This window comes from Caenorhabditis elegans, chromosome II (genome assembly GCF_000002985.6).
Source record: "Caenorhabditis elegans chromosome II".
Lineage (NCBI taxonomy): Eukaryota > Metazoa > Nematoda > Chromadorea > Rhabditida > Rhabditidae > Caenorhabditis > Caenorhabditis elegans.
The window spans coordinates 2,175,648-2,191,732 of NC_003280.10; the positions used below are offsets into that span (position 1 = coordinate 2,175,648).

Genomic DNA, 16,085 nt, shown 5'->3' on the forward strand with positions numbered 1-16,085 from the left:
CATTAGAAAATAAAATATGCGTGAATTTTCTTCATATTTTGAAATGTAAGAGTTTGCCGAATTAGGCCAGCTTGACTCAGCCACTGCCGGGGTAAATTTACGGCGCGTTGTGTGCCGCGTCGCGGCTTGGCTTCCCACGACTTTCCCACGTGTTATCCGGCGGCGATTATCAATGGAGCGCGAAAAAGAAGACCAGAAGGACATAATTTTCAAGCTGCGTTGCGGTCGCGTCGCGGCTCAAATTTCGAAGGCCATCAAATTGGAGAAATTTGCATCCAGTTTTCCAGTTTTAATAGTGCAATTTTTTCAAAATTATTGGATTTTATGACTTCCGACAAGTTTTTCAAAAAGTTTTAAGCATTTAATTTGAAATTATAGTAATTTTCCTCTACGACCCAAATCTCAGCGTCACGGCCCGAGAAGTGGTACCTGTACGCAATTTGTCTACCGTATACCTGGAAGTTTGGGCGCAAGTATCTCAAAAACGGTTGGTCCAGTTTTTTTGTGATGCATATAAAAAATGTCCGAAATTAAATTCTAAATTTTTTGGACCAAAGCTTTTTTCGTTATCACGCGCCCAAACCTGGTCTACACTCAAATTATCAGTAGAGCGCGTTTGCATGGATGTACCACTTGTCGGTCCGTGAGCGTAAAATTCAATGTTTTGGCGGTGTTTGCGTATTTTTGGCGCTACCGTAACCCTCGAATTGTAATTTTTGGAATTTAATGGTTACTGGGCTCACTTCTCATGCTTTTTGGTTTTTTCCCCTGAAAAATCAATAGTTTTCGGGTTTTTTGAGTGAAAATTCAAAATTGTAGAATTTCAGCCAAATTTCTGATTTTTAAGAAAATTGCTCAGATTTTTAAATATGTAATTTGGATTCTCCGTGTTTTTCTTAGTCTACAATAAAAATTTCAGCTCAAATTTCAAAAATCGCGTGAAATTTGGTGTTTGCGTACTTTTGGCGCTACCGTAACCCCTGAATTTTCACAATTGAGCTAGAAAGCTCTAATTTCAGGGGTCCTGCCTGGAATTTTGTGAGCAACTCGAATTTGAACTTGAAATTGTACAAAATCTCGCTTTGCACTCAGATTTTTCTTGCAAAAAAACTTTTGACATCAAAAATTTTACCTAATTATAATCATATTTTGTTCTATGTTCCAAAACTATCGTCACAATTTCCGTAAATTCCACCACGTGTTCTATGAACCGGGTACTGATAAGAAACACTGATAAACTTCATAAAAACGCCAAAACTACGAGACTTTAGTCGTCATTTTGTGCCATTTTTTCACAAAATGAAGTCACGATTTTTATTGAAAATCTTCATATTTTTAGCGGTTTTTGGAGTTGGTAGGTCGAATTTTTCAAGAACTACGACACTCCGAAATCCCGCTTTTCAGATAGTGTCCGGGCAGCTGATTGTACGGAAAAAACATTTAAAACCGGAACAGTATGCGTTTGTAGTCTCGATTCTTGCGATGAGGTGAGATTTGAAAAAAAAAACATTTTTGGAAAAAAAATTGAAAACCAAAATTGTTATGAAAATTTCATATAAATTTTTGAATTCTCCTCGCAATTACCGTTGATTTAACACCAATATCGGCCATATTTCATAAAATTTGAAATTTGAATTAGTTTCCCCTGCGGCGCGGTCGCGTCGCGGTCGGACTTGAAAATTTTAGAATTCTTGTAGAAACCAATGAATCAAGCAAGGATTTTTAGAAACTAAGTAAAATTGATTGAGATTATCCAAAAAGAATCTTTAAAACTGGTTAAAGGGGGTCTATAAAGTTTGACCGCGACGCAGCCGCGACGCATGACCAAAATTCAGTTTTTGTCTGAATATAGCCAATATGGGTGTCAAATCAAAGGAAATTTCACGGGAAACTCGAAAATCCCCATGAAAATGCATTTTAACCAGTCGCTTTTTTTTAATCTAAAATTTTCAAAAAATAAAAAAAGGTAATTTTCCAAAAGAAAATTTTTTCCCTTTTTTTTAATTTTAATTGTTACTTTAAGCCAAATCCGACACTTTCCTGAACCAAAATTTCACGAAAAATTCAAAAAATTGTATAAAAATTCCAGATTCCACCTCTGGACATCACTATGGGTCAGGCGGCACTCTACACCACCTCCCATACCGGCGCCCGGCTCCACAGGGATGTCATCTATGCGACGGATACTGAGCCATGTGAGTTGTGGAATTTTCAGCTGAAACAAGTTTGAAAAAAATTTTCGAAGCTTAAAAAATATTTTTGAAATTTTTTAGTTTTTGAATTTTTTTTTGTTCTTAAAATAAATTTTCCTTGTACCTAAAAAAATGTTCCTTTACTAATTTTTTACAAAAATTCTAATTTTTGAATTGAAAACCCTAAAATTTTCAGTCGGAACCCTGCACATGACAATTGACTCCTCCAAAAAATACCAGACGATCCAAGGATTTGGCTCCACATTTTCCGATGCTTCTGGTGCAAACCTGAAGAGTTTGCCGGACAAATTGTCGGATTTGATTATGAAACAATATTTTTCGGATACAGGTTAGCATTTTTTAAACAGCTTAAGCTGAAACTGGCCAATTGCAAAAAAGTTTAGGTTTTTAGGACCACTGAGAAAAAAGTTACGTCGATAGTTCAGTAGAGCGCAGTTGCAAATTTGGAAATTAAATTTTGAAATTAATTGCAATTGATAGATCACAATTTTCTCTACAGTTTTCTCTCTTACCCCAACTCTCTAGAACCGATTTGAAGAAAGTTATTCCAAAAGTTCAGTGGAGCGCACTTGCAACATCAAACAATTTTCAAATTAAGTATATGTCATTCGCTAGGAAATTTCAAATTCTACAACTTTCAGTATTGCAAGTGCGCTCCATTGAATTTTTTTCCAGGACTTAACCTCCAATTCGGTAGAGTTCCAATAGCCAGCACAGATTTTTCGGGTCGAGTTTACAGTTATAACGATGTCGCAAATGATTATTCAATGCAGAATTTTAATTTGACTAAGGAAGATTTCCAGTGGAAAGTGAGTTTATTTCAACGCAACTTTAAATTTACTCTTAAAAATTTTTAGATCCCATACATCAAAAACGCGCAGAAGTACAATCCGAACTTGAAGTTATTTGCAGCTCCGTGGGCAGCACCAGGTAATGTTTCTCACTAAGATTTTTGAATTTAGCACAAAATTTGCTGAGTTTTAAGCCCCATATTGACTATATTCGGTGCAAGTTGAATTTTTGGCCATGCGGCGCGGTCGCGTCGCGGCCCAGAAAATAAAGTGGAGCGTTAACTGATTAAAAATCAGGGTTTCCTGCTGTTTGGCAGTATTTAAATTTTTCTGTGTTAGATTAAACACAAGTTTGGCGCACTTTTGGTACAAATTTCGAAATTCTAATTCCGGACCGCGACGCGGCCGCACCGCATATCCTAAATTTAAAACTTTTCCAAATATAGTCAATATATCAAAATTCCGCGAATTTTACGGAGAATTCAAAAAATTTAGCTGCAAATCACATAATCGCTTCTAAACACACTTTTGAAAATTCGACCGCGACGCGACCGCAACGCATCTGCCTAATTTTCAAAGTTGTCCGATTATAGTCGAGATTGGTGTCAAATTAACGAAAATTTTGCGCTTAATTCGGAAATTTAAATGCCAACGCTCGAAAATTGTCTGTTTTTCCTAAGAAAAAAATTGTTTCAATAATTTCAGGATGGCTTAAGACTACTAAAGAAATGACAGGACCTGGGGCTCTTAACGGAAAAGCTGGGGATAACTATCATCAGGCATACGCCAAATATTTTGTCAGGTAATTCAACTATTTTCAGACTATATCAGAGTTTTTTTTCGAATTTCAGATTCCTCGAGGAGTACGGAAAATCTGGAATCTCATTCTGGGGACTTTCAACTCAAAACCAGCCAACATTAGGCTCCGATAAGAAGAATAAAATACAATCGACACTTTTCACAGCTGAAACACAACGAGATTTCATAAAAACTGACTTGGGACCAGCCCTGGCTGCTTCAAGTTCTGGAAAAGATGTGAAACTTCTGATTCTGGACGATAATCGAGGAAACTTGCCGAAATGGGCAGATACTGTAAGTTAATGTTGTCAAATTTGGAATCTCCGTACAATTTGCAAAGTTTTGACACCCATATTGACCTATTTTGGATCATTTTGAAATTTTGGACTTGCGGTGCGGTCGCGTCGCGGTCAAATTTTTTCATATCGAGCTGGGGCGAACTGTGACGTCTGGTACGCTTCCAAGACATTATAGATAATAATTTTGCAGCAACCAATTGTTTTTAACAACAATTTCGAGCGTTTTCAAAAATTGGTAGAATTTTTACCGCGACGCAACCGCACCGCATGCCACAAATTTCAAACTTGTCCGAATATAGCCGATATGGGTGTCAAATTTCAGCAAATTTCACGAAAAATTCAAATTTTCATGTTTTGAAAGCCCAAGGCTACGTTAAAACAAGTTTATGAAAACCTGACCGCGACGCGACCGCGCCGCAAGCCCTAAATTTCAAACTTATCCGAATAAAGTCGATATGGGGCTTAAAATTTTGCAAATTTTACGGAGAGTTCGAATTTCATACTCAAAATTCTCAATTTCCAGGTTCTAAACGACATGGACGCCGCAAAGTACGTGGGCGGTATCGGGGTTCACGCATATCAAGACGGAGAAACTGATAATCACTTGGATGAGACTCACAAAAAACATCCAAATTTTTTTATTTTAGGCACTGAGGTAAATTTTAGTTTTTAGGCAGAAAAATAAATTTAGGCCCAAAATTTCAGGCTTCCGAAGGCTACGGGTCCAAGGACACCCACGTGGATTATGGAAATTGGGATCGTGCAGCAGATACTGCTTCAGATATTTTAGATGTAAGAGAAAATATAGTTTTGAAGAAATTTCTAGAAAATTGGGGAAAAGTTCGGAAAAAAAATTTCAAAATTTTAATTTTTTTTTCAAATTTTTTTTTTCATAATTTTTTTTTCTACATTTTTTTCCAGAACATGAACAACTGGATGACTGGCTGGACAGAACGTAACCTAATCCTAGACGCCCTGGGTGGTCCATCATGGGTGTCCGACTACACAGATGCGCCGGTCATTGCGTTCCCAGCGATGGCTCAATTCTACAAGCAGCCCATGTTTTATGCGATTGCACATTTTAGGTAGGTTTCTATTAGTTTCTGCATGAAATAACTAAAATATTAGAATTTGTCGTTAAAATTGGATCTAGAAAATATAAAAATTGAAATTTTTTGGGAAATTTTTGTTGAAAATTTTCTAAAACTGTCTGAAAAGCAGCTTAACACGCAATTTTCCAAGTTTTCAAACAGAAATTCGAATTTCTCGTATAATTTTAGTTTTGAAATCAAAAACTAGAAGTTTCTAGCTCGATTTTGAGATTTCGAGGGTTACTGTAGCTCCAAAAGTACGCAAACACCGACTACAGTACCCCAAAACACCGCATTTCACGCAATTTTCGAATTTTGAACTAAAAATTCACAGATATACTAAGAAAATAGTGGAGAATTTGAATTTGATATTAAAAATGCTGAGAATTGTTTTGGAACCTAACCAAAACGACAAAAACATCTGAATATCGATGAAATTCTGAAATTTTTTGAGTTTTTGAGCTCAAATACGAGTTTCCTGCAAAATTTTAGATTGAGTCTCAAAAACTAGATCTTTCTAGCTCAATTTTGAAAATTCCCGGGTTACTGTAGCTCCAAAAGTACGCAAACACCGACTACGGTACCCCAAAACACCGAACTTGGCGCAATTTTCGAAACTTGAGCTAAAAATTCAGAATCAGACTAATTGAAGTACGGAGAATTTGAATTTCAAACTGTAAATTTTCAGAAAAAATTTCTACCATCTAAAAATTCACGAAAACACTGGATTTCGCAATAACTAATTTTCAGTCACTTCATCAAGCCTGGAGCAGTAAGAATCGACCACTCATTAAATGTAATTGAGCTGGAAGTTGAAACCACCGCATTTTTGAATCCTGATGGCTCAAAAGTTATTGTAATGCTCAATAAGGGCTCGGTTTGTGCTGAAAGTCCAACTTTTCAGCCGAAAATTTCTAAATTTTCAGCTAGTCTCAACGGAGCACACAGTAGTTGTCCAGGATGCTGCTGATAGCCGTAATCACTATCATTTTACACTTCCACATCGAGCTATTACCACTTTGTATATTCAAACTTCACAGTTTTAGTGGATTTTTCGACAAAAATTGCTTATTAAATAAGTTTTCATGTTGATTGTTGGATTTTTCATAAAATTTGCGTCAATTTGACCCCCATATTGACATGTTTTGAAGCAGTTTGAAATTTTGGTGGTTTTTGGGACGCGGCGCGGTCGCGTCGCGGTCCAGACTAAAAAGTCGCTAGATAAAAAGTTTTCCACGTTTTTAGAGGATGTCTGTTCGAATAATTTAAGTTTCAAGCTATTTTGCATCACTTTGACACCTGCAATGCTATGATTTGAGGCAATATAAAACTTAAATTTTTGAAAGCGGCGCGGTCGCGTCGCGGTCGAAAATCGAAAACTCATCTTACCTATAGTTTTAAACTTTTTTATGCATGTTTTCGAATTTTTCTAAAAATTTCCATCCATTTAACACCCATATTGGCATGTATTAAACAATTTTTAAATTTTAGTAGTTTTGGACCGCGATGCGACCGCGCCGCGGGGCTCAAATTTCAAAGTGAACCGATTCTAGTCGATATGGGGCTTAAAATTTCAGAAATTGAATGAATAATTCAAATTTTTACACTAAAAGTTCAGGTTTCAACACGATTTTTTAAATTTTTCAAAAATAAAATTTTAAAAAATTGATATTTTATTCTAATTTTGAATATACAACGTAACAATTGTTTTAGGTGATAAATGAACTTGATAATGATCAGTAGACTTCATAGTATCCTTAATTGATAAACTATATGGTGCCAAAGGATTTTTATTATGGAGCACCACGACTTTTGAGCCATCCGGATTCAAAAATGCACTTCGTTCAATTTCTGGGTTTGGCATGTTCAGTGAATGGTCGATTCGAACTGCTCCGGGCTTCAGAAAATGACTGAAAATTGGAAAATGTGTTGGGAAATTGACGGAGAAAAATTTTTTAAAAAAATTTTTGGAATTTTTTTTTTTCGAAATTTTTTTTCCCTAAAATTTTTTTTTTCGAGTTTCTTTTCCATTTCCCATTATTTTTTAACATACGTTTTCCCTGATATTTCAGCTCAAAATTCGGAAAACCGCGTCAAATTCGATGTTTTGGGGGTACTGTAGTCGGTGTTTGCGTATTTTTGGAGCTACAGTAACCCACTAAAATTCAGAATTGAGCTAGAAACTTCTAGTTTTTGAGTTTTAAGCTGAAATTTGACGAGGAATTTGAATTTCTCTATGAAAACTAAAATAAAATGAGATTTAAGCTAATTTTCGGACATTTTCAGACAATTTTCAGCTATAAATTGGAATTTTCAAAATATCTCCCATAAAATTTCAAATTTCAGATTTTCTAGACCCAATTTTAACGGAAAATTCAAATATTTCAGTAATTTTTCGCAAAAACCTATAGAAACCTACCTAAAATGTGCAATTGCATAAAACATGGGCTGCTTGTAGAATTGAGCCAATGCGGGGAACGCAATGACCGGAGCATCCGCGAATCCCGAAACCCAGGACGGTCCACCTTGAGCATCTAGCACCAGGTTACGCTCCGTCCATCCGGTAACCCAATTATTGAAATCCTGTGAGATAAAAATCGATAATTTATTGCTTATTTTATAAAACTAACATCTAAAATGTCCGAAACATAGTCTTCTGCTCGATCGAAGCTACCATAATCCACATCCTTCGATTTAGACCCCTCGCTTGCCTGAAAAATCAATAAATTGGTATCACTTGGAAATTCGTTCCGCAAAAACTTTTGCTCTATTTTATCATACAAAAAAGTCGTGGTGAGACCCAAAACCCACCTCTGTACCAAAAATGAACACATCTGGGTGGTTATTGTGGGTTTGTGTAAGATGTTTGTCACTTTCGTCGTCCTGGTAAGAGTGTACGGCGATTCCGGAGACGTAACTTGCTGCGTCCTTGTCATTGAGAACCTGGAAAATTTAAATTTTGAAACTTTTTCGATGATTTCATTGTCAAATTCGAATTCCCCATAATTTATTTAGTCTAGCCACAAATTTTCAGTTCAAAATTCGCTCGGATTTCGCCAGAAATCAGCCTTTCAGAAAATCTGACCGCGACGCGACCGCAACGCGACCGCAACGCAAGTCCAAAATTTCAAACTGCTCAGAAATAGGTCAATATGGGGTTCAAAACTTTGCAAATTTTACGGAGATTTCAAATTTCAACACTACAACTCACAGTGTCTGCCCATTTTGGCAAGTTTCCACGATTATCGTCCAAAATCAGAATTTTCACATTTTTTCCAGCATTCGAAGATTTCAGCGCTGGTCCAATGTCAAGCTTAATAAAATCTCTTTGAAATTCCGCCGTGAATCCCATTGATTGCATTTTAGTCTTCTTATCACTTCCGCTAGTTGGCTCATTTTGAGTTGACAAGCCCCAGAAGAGAATCCCATTTTTCTGATATTCTTCCAAGAAATGTAAGATATAAGTGACGTAGGATTTGTGGTAGGTGTCTTGATTGGTGCCTAGTAGGATACCGTACCCTTTGGTGGAATTCGTGGTTTTTAGCCAGCCTGGAAGCGGAAATAAATAGATTTCAGGGGGGAGTTCGGTAGAGCGCGTTTGCACTAGCTTGTCGGAATGTATGTCATTCGATAGAAAATGTTACGATCTACAAGTTTGTCTCTTGTGCCAACTTCATAGGACCCCGTTGAAAAAAGTTATGCAGAAAGTTCAATGGAGCGCATATGCGTATTTTGAGATTTAGTGAAAGTGCGCTCCACTGAACTTTTGACATAACTTTACTTAGCGGCGTCCTAGAAAATTGGTTCAAGAGGCAAATTTGTAGATCAAGAAATTTTCTATCAAATGGCATAAAAAACTCTGGAAAATTCCGTACCTGGCGCACTCCACGGCACGGCGAAAAACTTCAAATCGTGGTTGTACTTCTGCGCCATTTGCATATACGGAATCTGAAACTTTCAGTCTTTTTTTGTTAATAGGCCTAATAGTACCTTCCACTGATAGTCTTCCCTTTGCAGGCTAAAATGTGCCATATTGTAGTCTTCAAGGTTATCGTCATAAGTGTAGACACGACTTGAAAAGTCATTGCTGGCAATTGGAACCCGTCCGAATTGCAGGTTCAGGCCTGAAATAGCAAAGTTAGGTAAAAAGTTCAATGGAGCGCAGTTGCATTTTTATATAAATTTTAATGTTCTACATATTCGCTTCTTGAACCAACGCTCTATTACTACGTTGAGCAAAGTTATAGCCAAATTTCAATGGAGCGCACTTGCAAAACCTCACAGATTTTATTCAAAATTTATGTCAATCGATAGAAAATGTTATGATCTACTATTTTCCAGTTTGCACCAACTTCGTAGCTTTCCGTTGAACAAAGTTACAAGGAATTGAAAATTGGCAAAAAATTTCGATGGTGCAAACGCGCTCCATTGAACTATTGCTATAACTTTCTTCAAATTGGTCCTAGAATGTTGGTTCAAGAGGGAAAGTTGTAGAGATTTGAATTTTCTATCGAATAACTTACCAGAATCCGAAAAATACTGTCTCAGAATTGTATCAGCCATCTGATCGGGTAAGCTCTTCAAATTCGCACCAGAAGCATCGGAAAACGTTGAGCCAAATCCTTGGATTGTCTGATATGTTTTTGACGAGTCAATTGTGAAGTGCATGCTGGTTACTGTAGTTTTTGAGATTACGGTAAAAATTTTCAAAAAAAAAGTTGCTTACAAGGGTCACTATTTGTCGCATAAACCACATCCCGATGCAGTCGGGCTCCGGATTTGGAAGTTGTGAATGTGGCAGCCTGCCCGGATAGTAAGTTGATATCTGGGATCTCATCGCAATAAGTTATGTTGCAGACACACACAATTCCGGTTTTGAAGGTTTTTTGGGCGCAATCATTGGCGAGTGCCACCTGGAGGGAGGCGAGGGCTGAAAAATTTGAATTTTTCGTTGAAAAATTCGAATTAGTCATGAAATTTTCTGAGTTTTGACACCCATATTGACTATATTTGGACAAAATCGAAGAATTATAGGATTTTGGGGTGCGCTGCGGTCGCGTCGCGGCTCAAATATGGGAATTTTCAAAATGGAGCTAGAGTGGTCTAGTTTTTTGTATTAATATTAAAATTTTGAGTTGAATTGGCTTTCGAATTGAGTGCTGAAAAAATTGTTTAATATTGTTTTCAAAAATTTTTAAAGATAAATTAAAGAAAAGTTTTTTTTTTGGAAAAACGGTATATCGTAACTTTTTTAGGTAATAAAAATCAAGTTCCTGGTGAAATTTGCTGAGTTTTGACACCCATATCGACTATATTCGGATGAAATCCAAGAATTTTAGGATTTTGGGGTGCGTTGCGGTCGTGTCGCGGTTCAAATACTAAAATCTTCAAAATGGACCTAGAGAGGTCTAGTTTTTTGTGTTTAGCTAGAAATGAAGTGGAAAATTAAATTTTTTAGTGGACATTTAAGAAAAAAATAGAAAACATTCTAAATTTTTTTGGAAAATTTTTTTTTTTTAAGTTTATAAAATCAAAAACTCACCAAAAAGCCCTAAAACAAAGCAACTCCAGGCTATAGACATTATGTGTAGACTACTCCTCCTTTCTCATTTTCAACTTAAATACTCGTATACTGATAAGCTAGAAATCAGTTCAATTTGTACTGATGAAGTCATTTTCTTATCAGTAGCCTGTGATTCTAGCCAGCTACTGACTTTTTGGTCACTTTCCACACAAAATCGCACAAAAATGTGTGTGCTTCTTGTGCTTTTCTGTGGCCTGGAAGTCACAAGTGACTAGAAACTGACTGAAAACTCAAGTCAGAAGATGATTTCACATTTGAAAATTTATTTGAAATTAGGAACAATCACATTCGAGCTATTGAGAAGATTTGGAAAATGTGGCAAAAAGTTTTTAAGCAGATCAGAATTTTTTTAGTTTTTTAAAACTGTCTAAAAATGATCTGAATCGCAAAATTTTAGATTTTCACCGTAAAATTCGAATTCCTTGCAAAATTTCAGCCTGAAACTCGAAAACTAGAGCTCTCTAGCTCAATTTTGGAGTTTCCCGGGTTACTGTAGCCCCGGAAGTACGCAAACACCGACTACAGTACCCCCAAACACACGATTTTACGCGATTTTCGAATTTTAAGCTAAAAATTTATGGAGAGACTAATTGAATAGTGGAGAATTCGAATTCGTCAATAAAAAGGTTTTTGTGGTGCGTTGCGGTCGCGTCGCGGCCTTGCAGTGGTCATTTTCAAATTATCGCTAGAAACGTCTAGTTTTCTCGAATACAAACTGAAATTATGCAGTGGTTTCAGATTTTTTATTGAAGTTCCGTGAATTTTATCGAAAATCCAAGAAAAACAACAAATTTATTCAATTTCCGCAAGTGGCGCCGCTTTAACATTATTCTCCTTCATCACAAATTTCAAAATATACAAATGTTCGATGCCGCAACGGCGCTCCATTGACACTGACACCGTCATTTGCTCCGAGTGCTCTTTGAGCAGTGCCGGGATATCGTTCGAGTGAAGTGCGACGAGATAGAAGACACCACGTGGGGACAGAAGCTCGGGGACACGTGGCAAAAGACGATCGAGCGTTGATCTACCGGTTCGGCCGCCAGCGTAGGTCAATTCGATGTTTGATTTGGGCTCTTCGTCAGTAGGGACGTACGGTGGGTTGAAGAGGAGCACGTCTACCTGGAAAATAAAAATTTGGAAAAAAAAGAAAATTTTCGTCGCTAAAACTCAGAAAACCTAAATTTTCATCGGCAAAATCGAAATCCCTGCGAAAAATCAGTGAGAAAATCGAAAACTAGAGGTTTGTAGCTTAAATTTGAAGATTTTCGAGTTTCGAGCCGCGACGCGACCGCAACGCACGTTAAAAAGCCAAAACCCTGGGTTTTTGACCGAATCTAGTCGATATGGGTGTCAAAACTTTGGGAATTTTGTGGAGAGTTCAAAAATTTACATAAAAACACGAGAAATATCACGGAAATTGTGTTACCGGGAGACATTTTCTATAAATTCTGAGATTTCTTTTTTTTATAATTCCATTAGAAATTTGAATTCTCCATTAAATTCTAAATAAGTTGCAAAAAAACTAGACTTTTCTAGCGTTATTTTAAACATTTTCGAGTTTCGAGCCGCGACGCGACCGCAGCGCGTGTCAAAATTACTTGATAATTTCTGAATTTGAATTGTAAATTCGAATTCCTCTTAAAATTTCAGTCAGAAACTCGAGAACTAGAGCTTCCCAGCTCAATTTTTAAATTTTGAGGGTTACTGTAGCGTCAAAAGTACGCAAACACCAGCTACAGTACCCCAAAACACTCGATTTTACGCAATTTTCGGATTTTGGGCTGAAAATTGAGGTTTAGACTAAGAAAATAGCGGTGAATTCGAATTTGATAATGAAAATTCTGATAAAAAATTGTGGACACCAGTTTTCGAGGAATTTTCTTCAAAAGCCTTCGACTTTTATGATTTTTTTTCAACTTTTCAAATTTTTCTCTAACTTTACCAACCTTCCCAAGTAGATTCTCCAATCCTGCAAACAAATCCGTACGAACCACATCAATCTTAATATCATTGAGCTTTGCGGTCTCCAGTGTCACATCCAACGCGTGTGGGTTCAAGTCAGTCGCCACTGACGTCACATTTCCGCCGAGAGCCTGATTTACGAACGTCGAGACGACTCCCGAACCACATCCGATTTCCAGTACAAGCTTGGGGTCGCGAGATCGGATTTCCTGGAAATTTGAGGTTTTTCGGGATTTTTTTCAGATTTTTCACTGGTTCAAAAACTTTTCCGCGAATTTTCATCCTTAAATTTGAATTCCCCGCCATTTATTTGGTCTAAAACTGAATTTTCAGCTCAAAATTTGAAAATCGCGTGAAATCGGGTGTTTTGGGGGTACTGTAGTCGGTGTTTGCGTACTTTCGGCGCTACCGTAACCCTCGAAATTTCAAAAAAGAGCTAGGGACTTCTAGTTTTTGAGTGTCTGACTAGAATTTTACAGGGAATTCAAATACGGCAATGAAAATTTTAAAATTTAAATTTCAGACTAAAAACTCGGCAAAAATTTCAAGTTTAAGAATATTTCTTTCTGAAAATTCACGGTTTTAACTAAAAATTCGAATTCTTCGCGAAATTTCCGAAATTTTGACATCCACATCGACTAGTTTCGGTTAAAAACCAAAACATCTGCAATTTTGAGGTGCGTTGCGGTCGCGTCGCGGCTCAAATGCAAAATTTTTCAAAATTGAGCAATTTACATCTAGTTTTTGGGATTCTAGACTGGATTTTTGCGAGGAATTCGAATTTATTATCAAAACCAAAAAAAAAAGTTTCAATTGATTTTAGGCTAAAAAATGTTGTAAATTTTTGTTCGCCAAATTTTCCAAATTTTTTTTTCTCAAAAATTTTCAAAATTATTTCTAGTTCTCCGCGCTTCCAACCGAAATTTTACGAGAAATTCGAATTTCCTACTCATTTTACCTTAATATCCTTCTCAATAGCATCAATGAGGAGAAACGTGTCCTCGGCTGGCTCATAGACGTCATGGGCTCGAATCGCTTGGAGCCGATACTGGGGAGTTGGCATTGACATCTGAAAAAATGGAAATGTTTTTTAAAAAAGAATCGAAAATTTAGAAAAAAAAAGAAAATCTGGAAAAAAATTTCCAAAAAAAAAAAAAAATTTTTTTCTCAAAAAATTTTTTTCTCCCAAAAATAGAAAAAAAGGCGACAAAAGAAAGAATTTCTAATCGAATTTCATTCTGCCGCCCTTTTTTGACGCGCAAAGTGCAAAAAAGGGGGAGAAATCTGAGACGGCGGCCGGATGATGAGATTGACAGCTTTTCACTGGTTTTTTGCACTTTTGGGAGACTTTCTGTGGGGACATTTTGCACTTTTTTGGGGTCAAAATTGGTTAATATGACACTTGGGAGTGTTTGGAAGAAATTGGAGAAAATTCAAAAATTTCAAAAATTTTGAAAAAAAAATTCAAATTTTTGGCTGAAAATCTTATGAAAATCGATTTTTAAGCCAAAATTTTAAAACTTGACTGCAAAATTCGAATTCCTTACAAAATTTCAGGCTAAAACCCGAAAACTAGAAGTTTCTAGCTCAATTTTGAAATTTCCCGGGTTACGGTAGCGCCAGAAGTACGCAAACACCGACTACAATACCCCAAAAAACCGAATTTCACGCGATTTTCGAATTTTGAGCTGAAAATTCAGGGATAGACTAAGAAACTGGCGGGGAATTCAAATTTCAAACTAAAAATTTAAATAAAAAATTGTGAGGTCTTTTTCAGAAGATTTTTGTGACTCAATCTTTGATTTCAAAAAAAATCAAAAAATTTCTCCGGATTTTTATTATCAAATTCAAATTCCTTGTCATTTTCTTAGTCTAACCATGAATTTTCAGCTTAAAATTCGAAAATCGCGTCGAATTCAGTGTTTCGGGGGTACTGTAGTCGGTGTTTGCGTACTTTTGGTGCTACCGTAACTCTCAAACTTTCAAAATTGAGCTAGAAAGCTCTAGTTTTCGAGTTCAAAACTGAATTTCTGCGAGGAACTTGATTTTTATAATAAAATTTCAAAAATTTGGGTTTCAGACTTATTTTCCGGCAATTTTCAATAGAAAATGTATGAAAATTCATGTTTTCTGGTTCTTTTTCAAACAAGAAAAACAATCAACGCCTCTTTTCTTTTCTCCGCAAAAAATAAGAAAAAAGAGGACCCAAAACGGAAGCTTCGCCTCTTTTTGGGAGTCCTGGCACTGCCAGTCGGTCTAAAAATTGTCAAAAATAAATGGCTGGGCGGTCAGTTTTTTTTGGCTGCGCAAAGAAAATTTATCTTTGAGGGCTCATCTCTTGGGACCCCCTGACAGCTGTGGTGACTAGACAGGGAAAAAAACTGATCTTTGGCTTGGGAGCTGAGCCGAAAACAGTCTGAAAATCAGTCTGAAACTCAAATTTCAAGAATTTCATTAATAGTTTCGATTTCCCCGCAAAATTTCAGCTTTAGACGAGAAAACTAGAAGTTTTTAGCTTAATTGTGAAATTTCTTGGGGTACGGTAGCTACAAAAATACGCAAACACCGACTACAGTAACCCGGAAACACCAAATTTGACGCGATTTTCGAATTTTGAGCTGAAAATTTACACATATACTAATTGAACGGTGGAGAATTCGAATTTTACATTTAGAATACTGCGAATCGTTTTTGAACTTAATAAAAACGCCAAAAATCTCTGAAAATCGATAAATTGCTAAAATATTCGAAATTTCCATGTCCAATTTGATTTACTTGCAAAATTTCAGAAAGAAACCCGAAAACTAGAGCTTTCTAGCTCAATTTTGAATTTTTCCCGGTTACGGTAGCCCCAAAAATACGCAAACACCGACTACAGTACCCCCAAAACACCCGATTTGGCGCGATTTTCGAATTTCGAGCTGAAAATTCAGGGATAGACTAAGAAAATGGCGGGGAATTCGAATTTCAAAATGAAAATTTTCAGGAAAAATTTTAAGTTTTGTAAAAATTGAAATTTGCAAGAAATTTCCAAAAAAATTCGATGAAAACACCTAAACTTGACATCTTTTTCCAGGAAAAAACTACAGAAAAATTGTGTTTTTCTGCAAAAAAAAGGTCCAAATCTCTTGGGACTGCTCATTTTCGATGACCCCTCACAGAGACCCCCGTCTTCCGGCGGGGGTCTCTGCGTGTTAGGGAAAATTGTCGAGACGGAAACAGATGATACTTCCTTTCGGGATTTGCTGACCATCCTCGTTTTTTCTAGATTTTGAAAAATAGGAAATTTTGTGTTTTGGTCGCAAAAATGAAAAAATTCGGCCCAAGTGATATTCAAAACATTT

The 16,085-nt window shown here is 36.5% G+C and overlaps 3 protein-coding genes across 4 annotated transcripts; 1 reads left to right on the top strand and 2 right to left on the bottom strand.

Annotated features, from left to right (window-relative positions):
• Positions 1–1,093: 1,093 nt before the first annotated feature.
• Positions 1,094–6,863, top strand: gba-1 (Putative glucosylceramidase 1; the record flags this gene model as incomplete). 2 transcript variants are annotated; one of them, NM_001047285.3, is made up of 13 exons in its annotated part: positions 1,094–1,354; positions 1,405–1,487; positions 2,090–2,195; positions 2,389–2,541; positions 2,889–3,022; positions 3,071–3,143; positions 3,710–3,806; positions 3,856–4,096; positions 4,625–4,756; positions 4,807–4,893; positions 5,023–5,186; positions 5,943–6,069; positions 6,119–6,863. In NM_001047285.3, the coding sequence occupies 13 exons, from the start codon at positions 1,300–1,302 to the stop codon at positions 6,236–6,238; spliced, it is 1,572 nt and encodes a 523-aa protein (NP_001040750.1). The 2 variants fall into 2 exon arrangements, with proteins under 2 accessions (NP_001040750.1, NP_001040751.1); NM_001047286.3 differs by lacking the exons at positions 1,094–1,354; positions 1,405–1,487 and having other exon boundaries at positions 2,111–2,195; positions 6,119–6,238.
• gba-2 (Putative glucosylceramidase 2) lies at positions 6,847–10,787 on the bottom strand. Its single transcript, NM_061807.7, has 10 exons — positions 10,735–10,787; positions 9,919–10,122; positions 9,716–9,868; positions 9,183–9,316; positions 9,068–9,140; positions 8,404–8,741; positions 8,004–8,135; positions 7,823–7,903; positions 7,612–7,775; positions 6,847–7,102 (listed from the first exon to the last, which is right to left on the bottom strand). Exons 1-10 carry the CDS (start codon positions 10,772–10,774, stop codon positions 6,871–6,873), a joined length of 1,551 nt encoding a protein of 516 aa, NP_494208.2. The 5' UTR covers positions 10,775–10,787; the 3' UTR covers positions 6,847–6,870.
• Positions 10,788–11,501: 714 nt separating this feature from the next.
• mtq-2 (Methyltransferase HEMK2) lies at positions 11,502–13,810 on the bottom strand (the record flags this gene model as incomplete). The annotated part of the gene is made up of 3 exons (NM_061808.4): positions 11,502–11,898; positions 12,726–12,950; positions 13,700–13,810. 3 exons carry the CDS (start codon positions 13,808–13,810, stop codon positions 11,569–11,571), a joined length of 666 nt encoding a protein of 221 aa, NP_494209.2. The 3' UTR covers positions 11,502–11,568.
• Between the last annotated feature and the right edge of the window lie 2,275 nt (positions 13,811–16,085).

Bases quoted from the DNA above. Each gene is read 5' to 3' on its own strand.
- gba-2 (NM_061807.7), bottom strand. From the start codon at position 10,774: ATGTCTATAGCCTGGAGTTGCTTTGTTTTAGGGCTTTTTG. The intron at 8,742-9,067 runs GTACGGAATTTT...TTCCGCTTCCAG, and splicing joins CGTGCCGTGGAGTGCGCCAG to GCTGGCTAAAAACCACGAAT. The intron at 8,136-8,403 runs GTGAGTTGTAGT...TAAATTTTCCAG, and splicing joins TGCCAAAATGGGCAGACACT to GTTCTCAATGACAAGGACGC.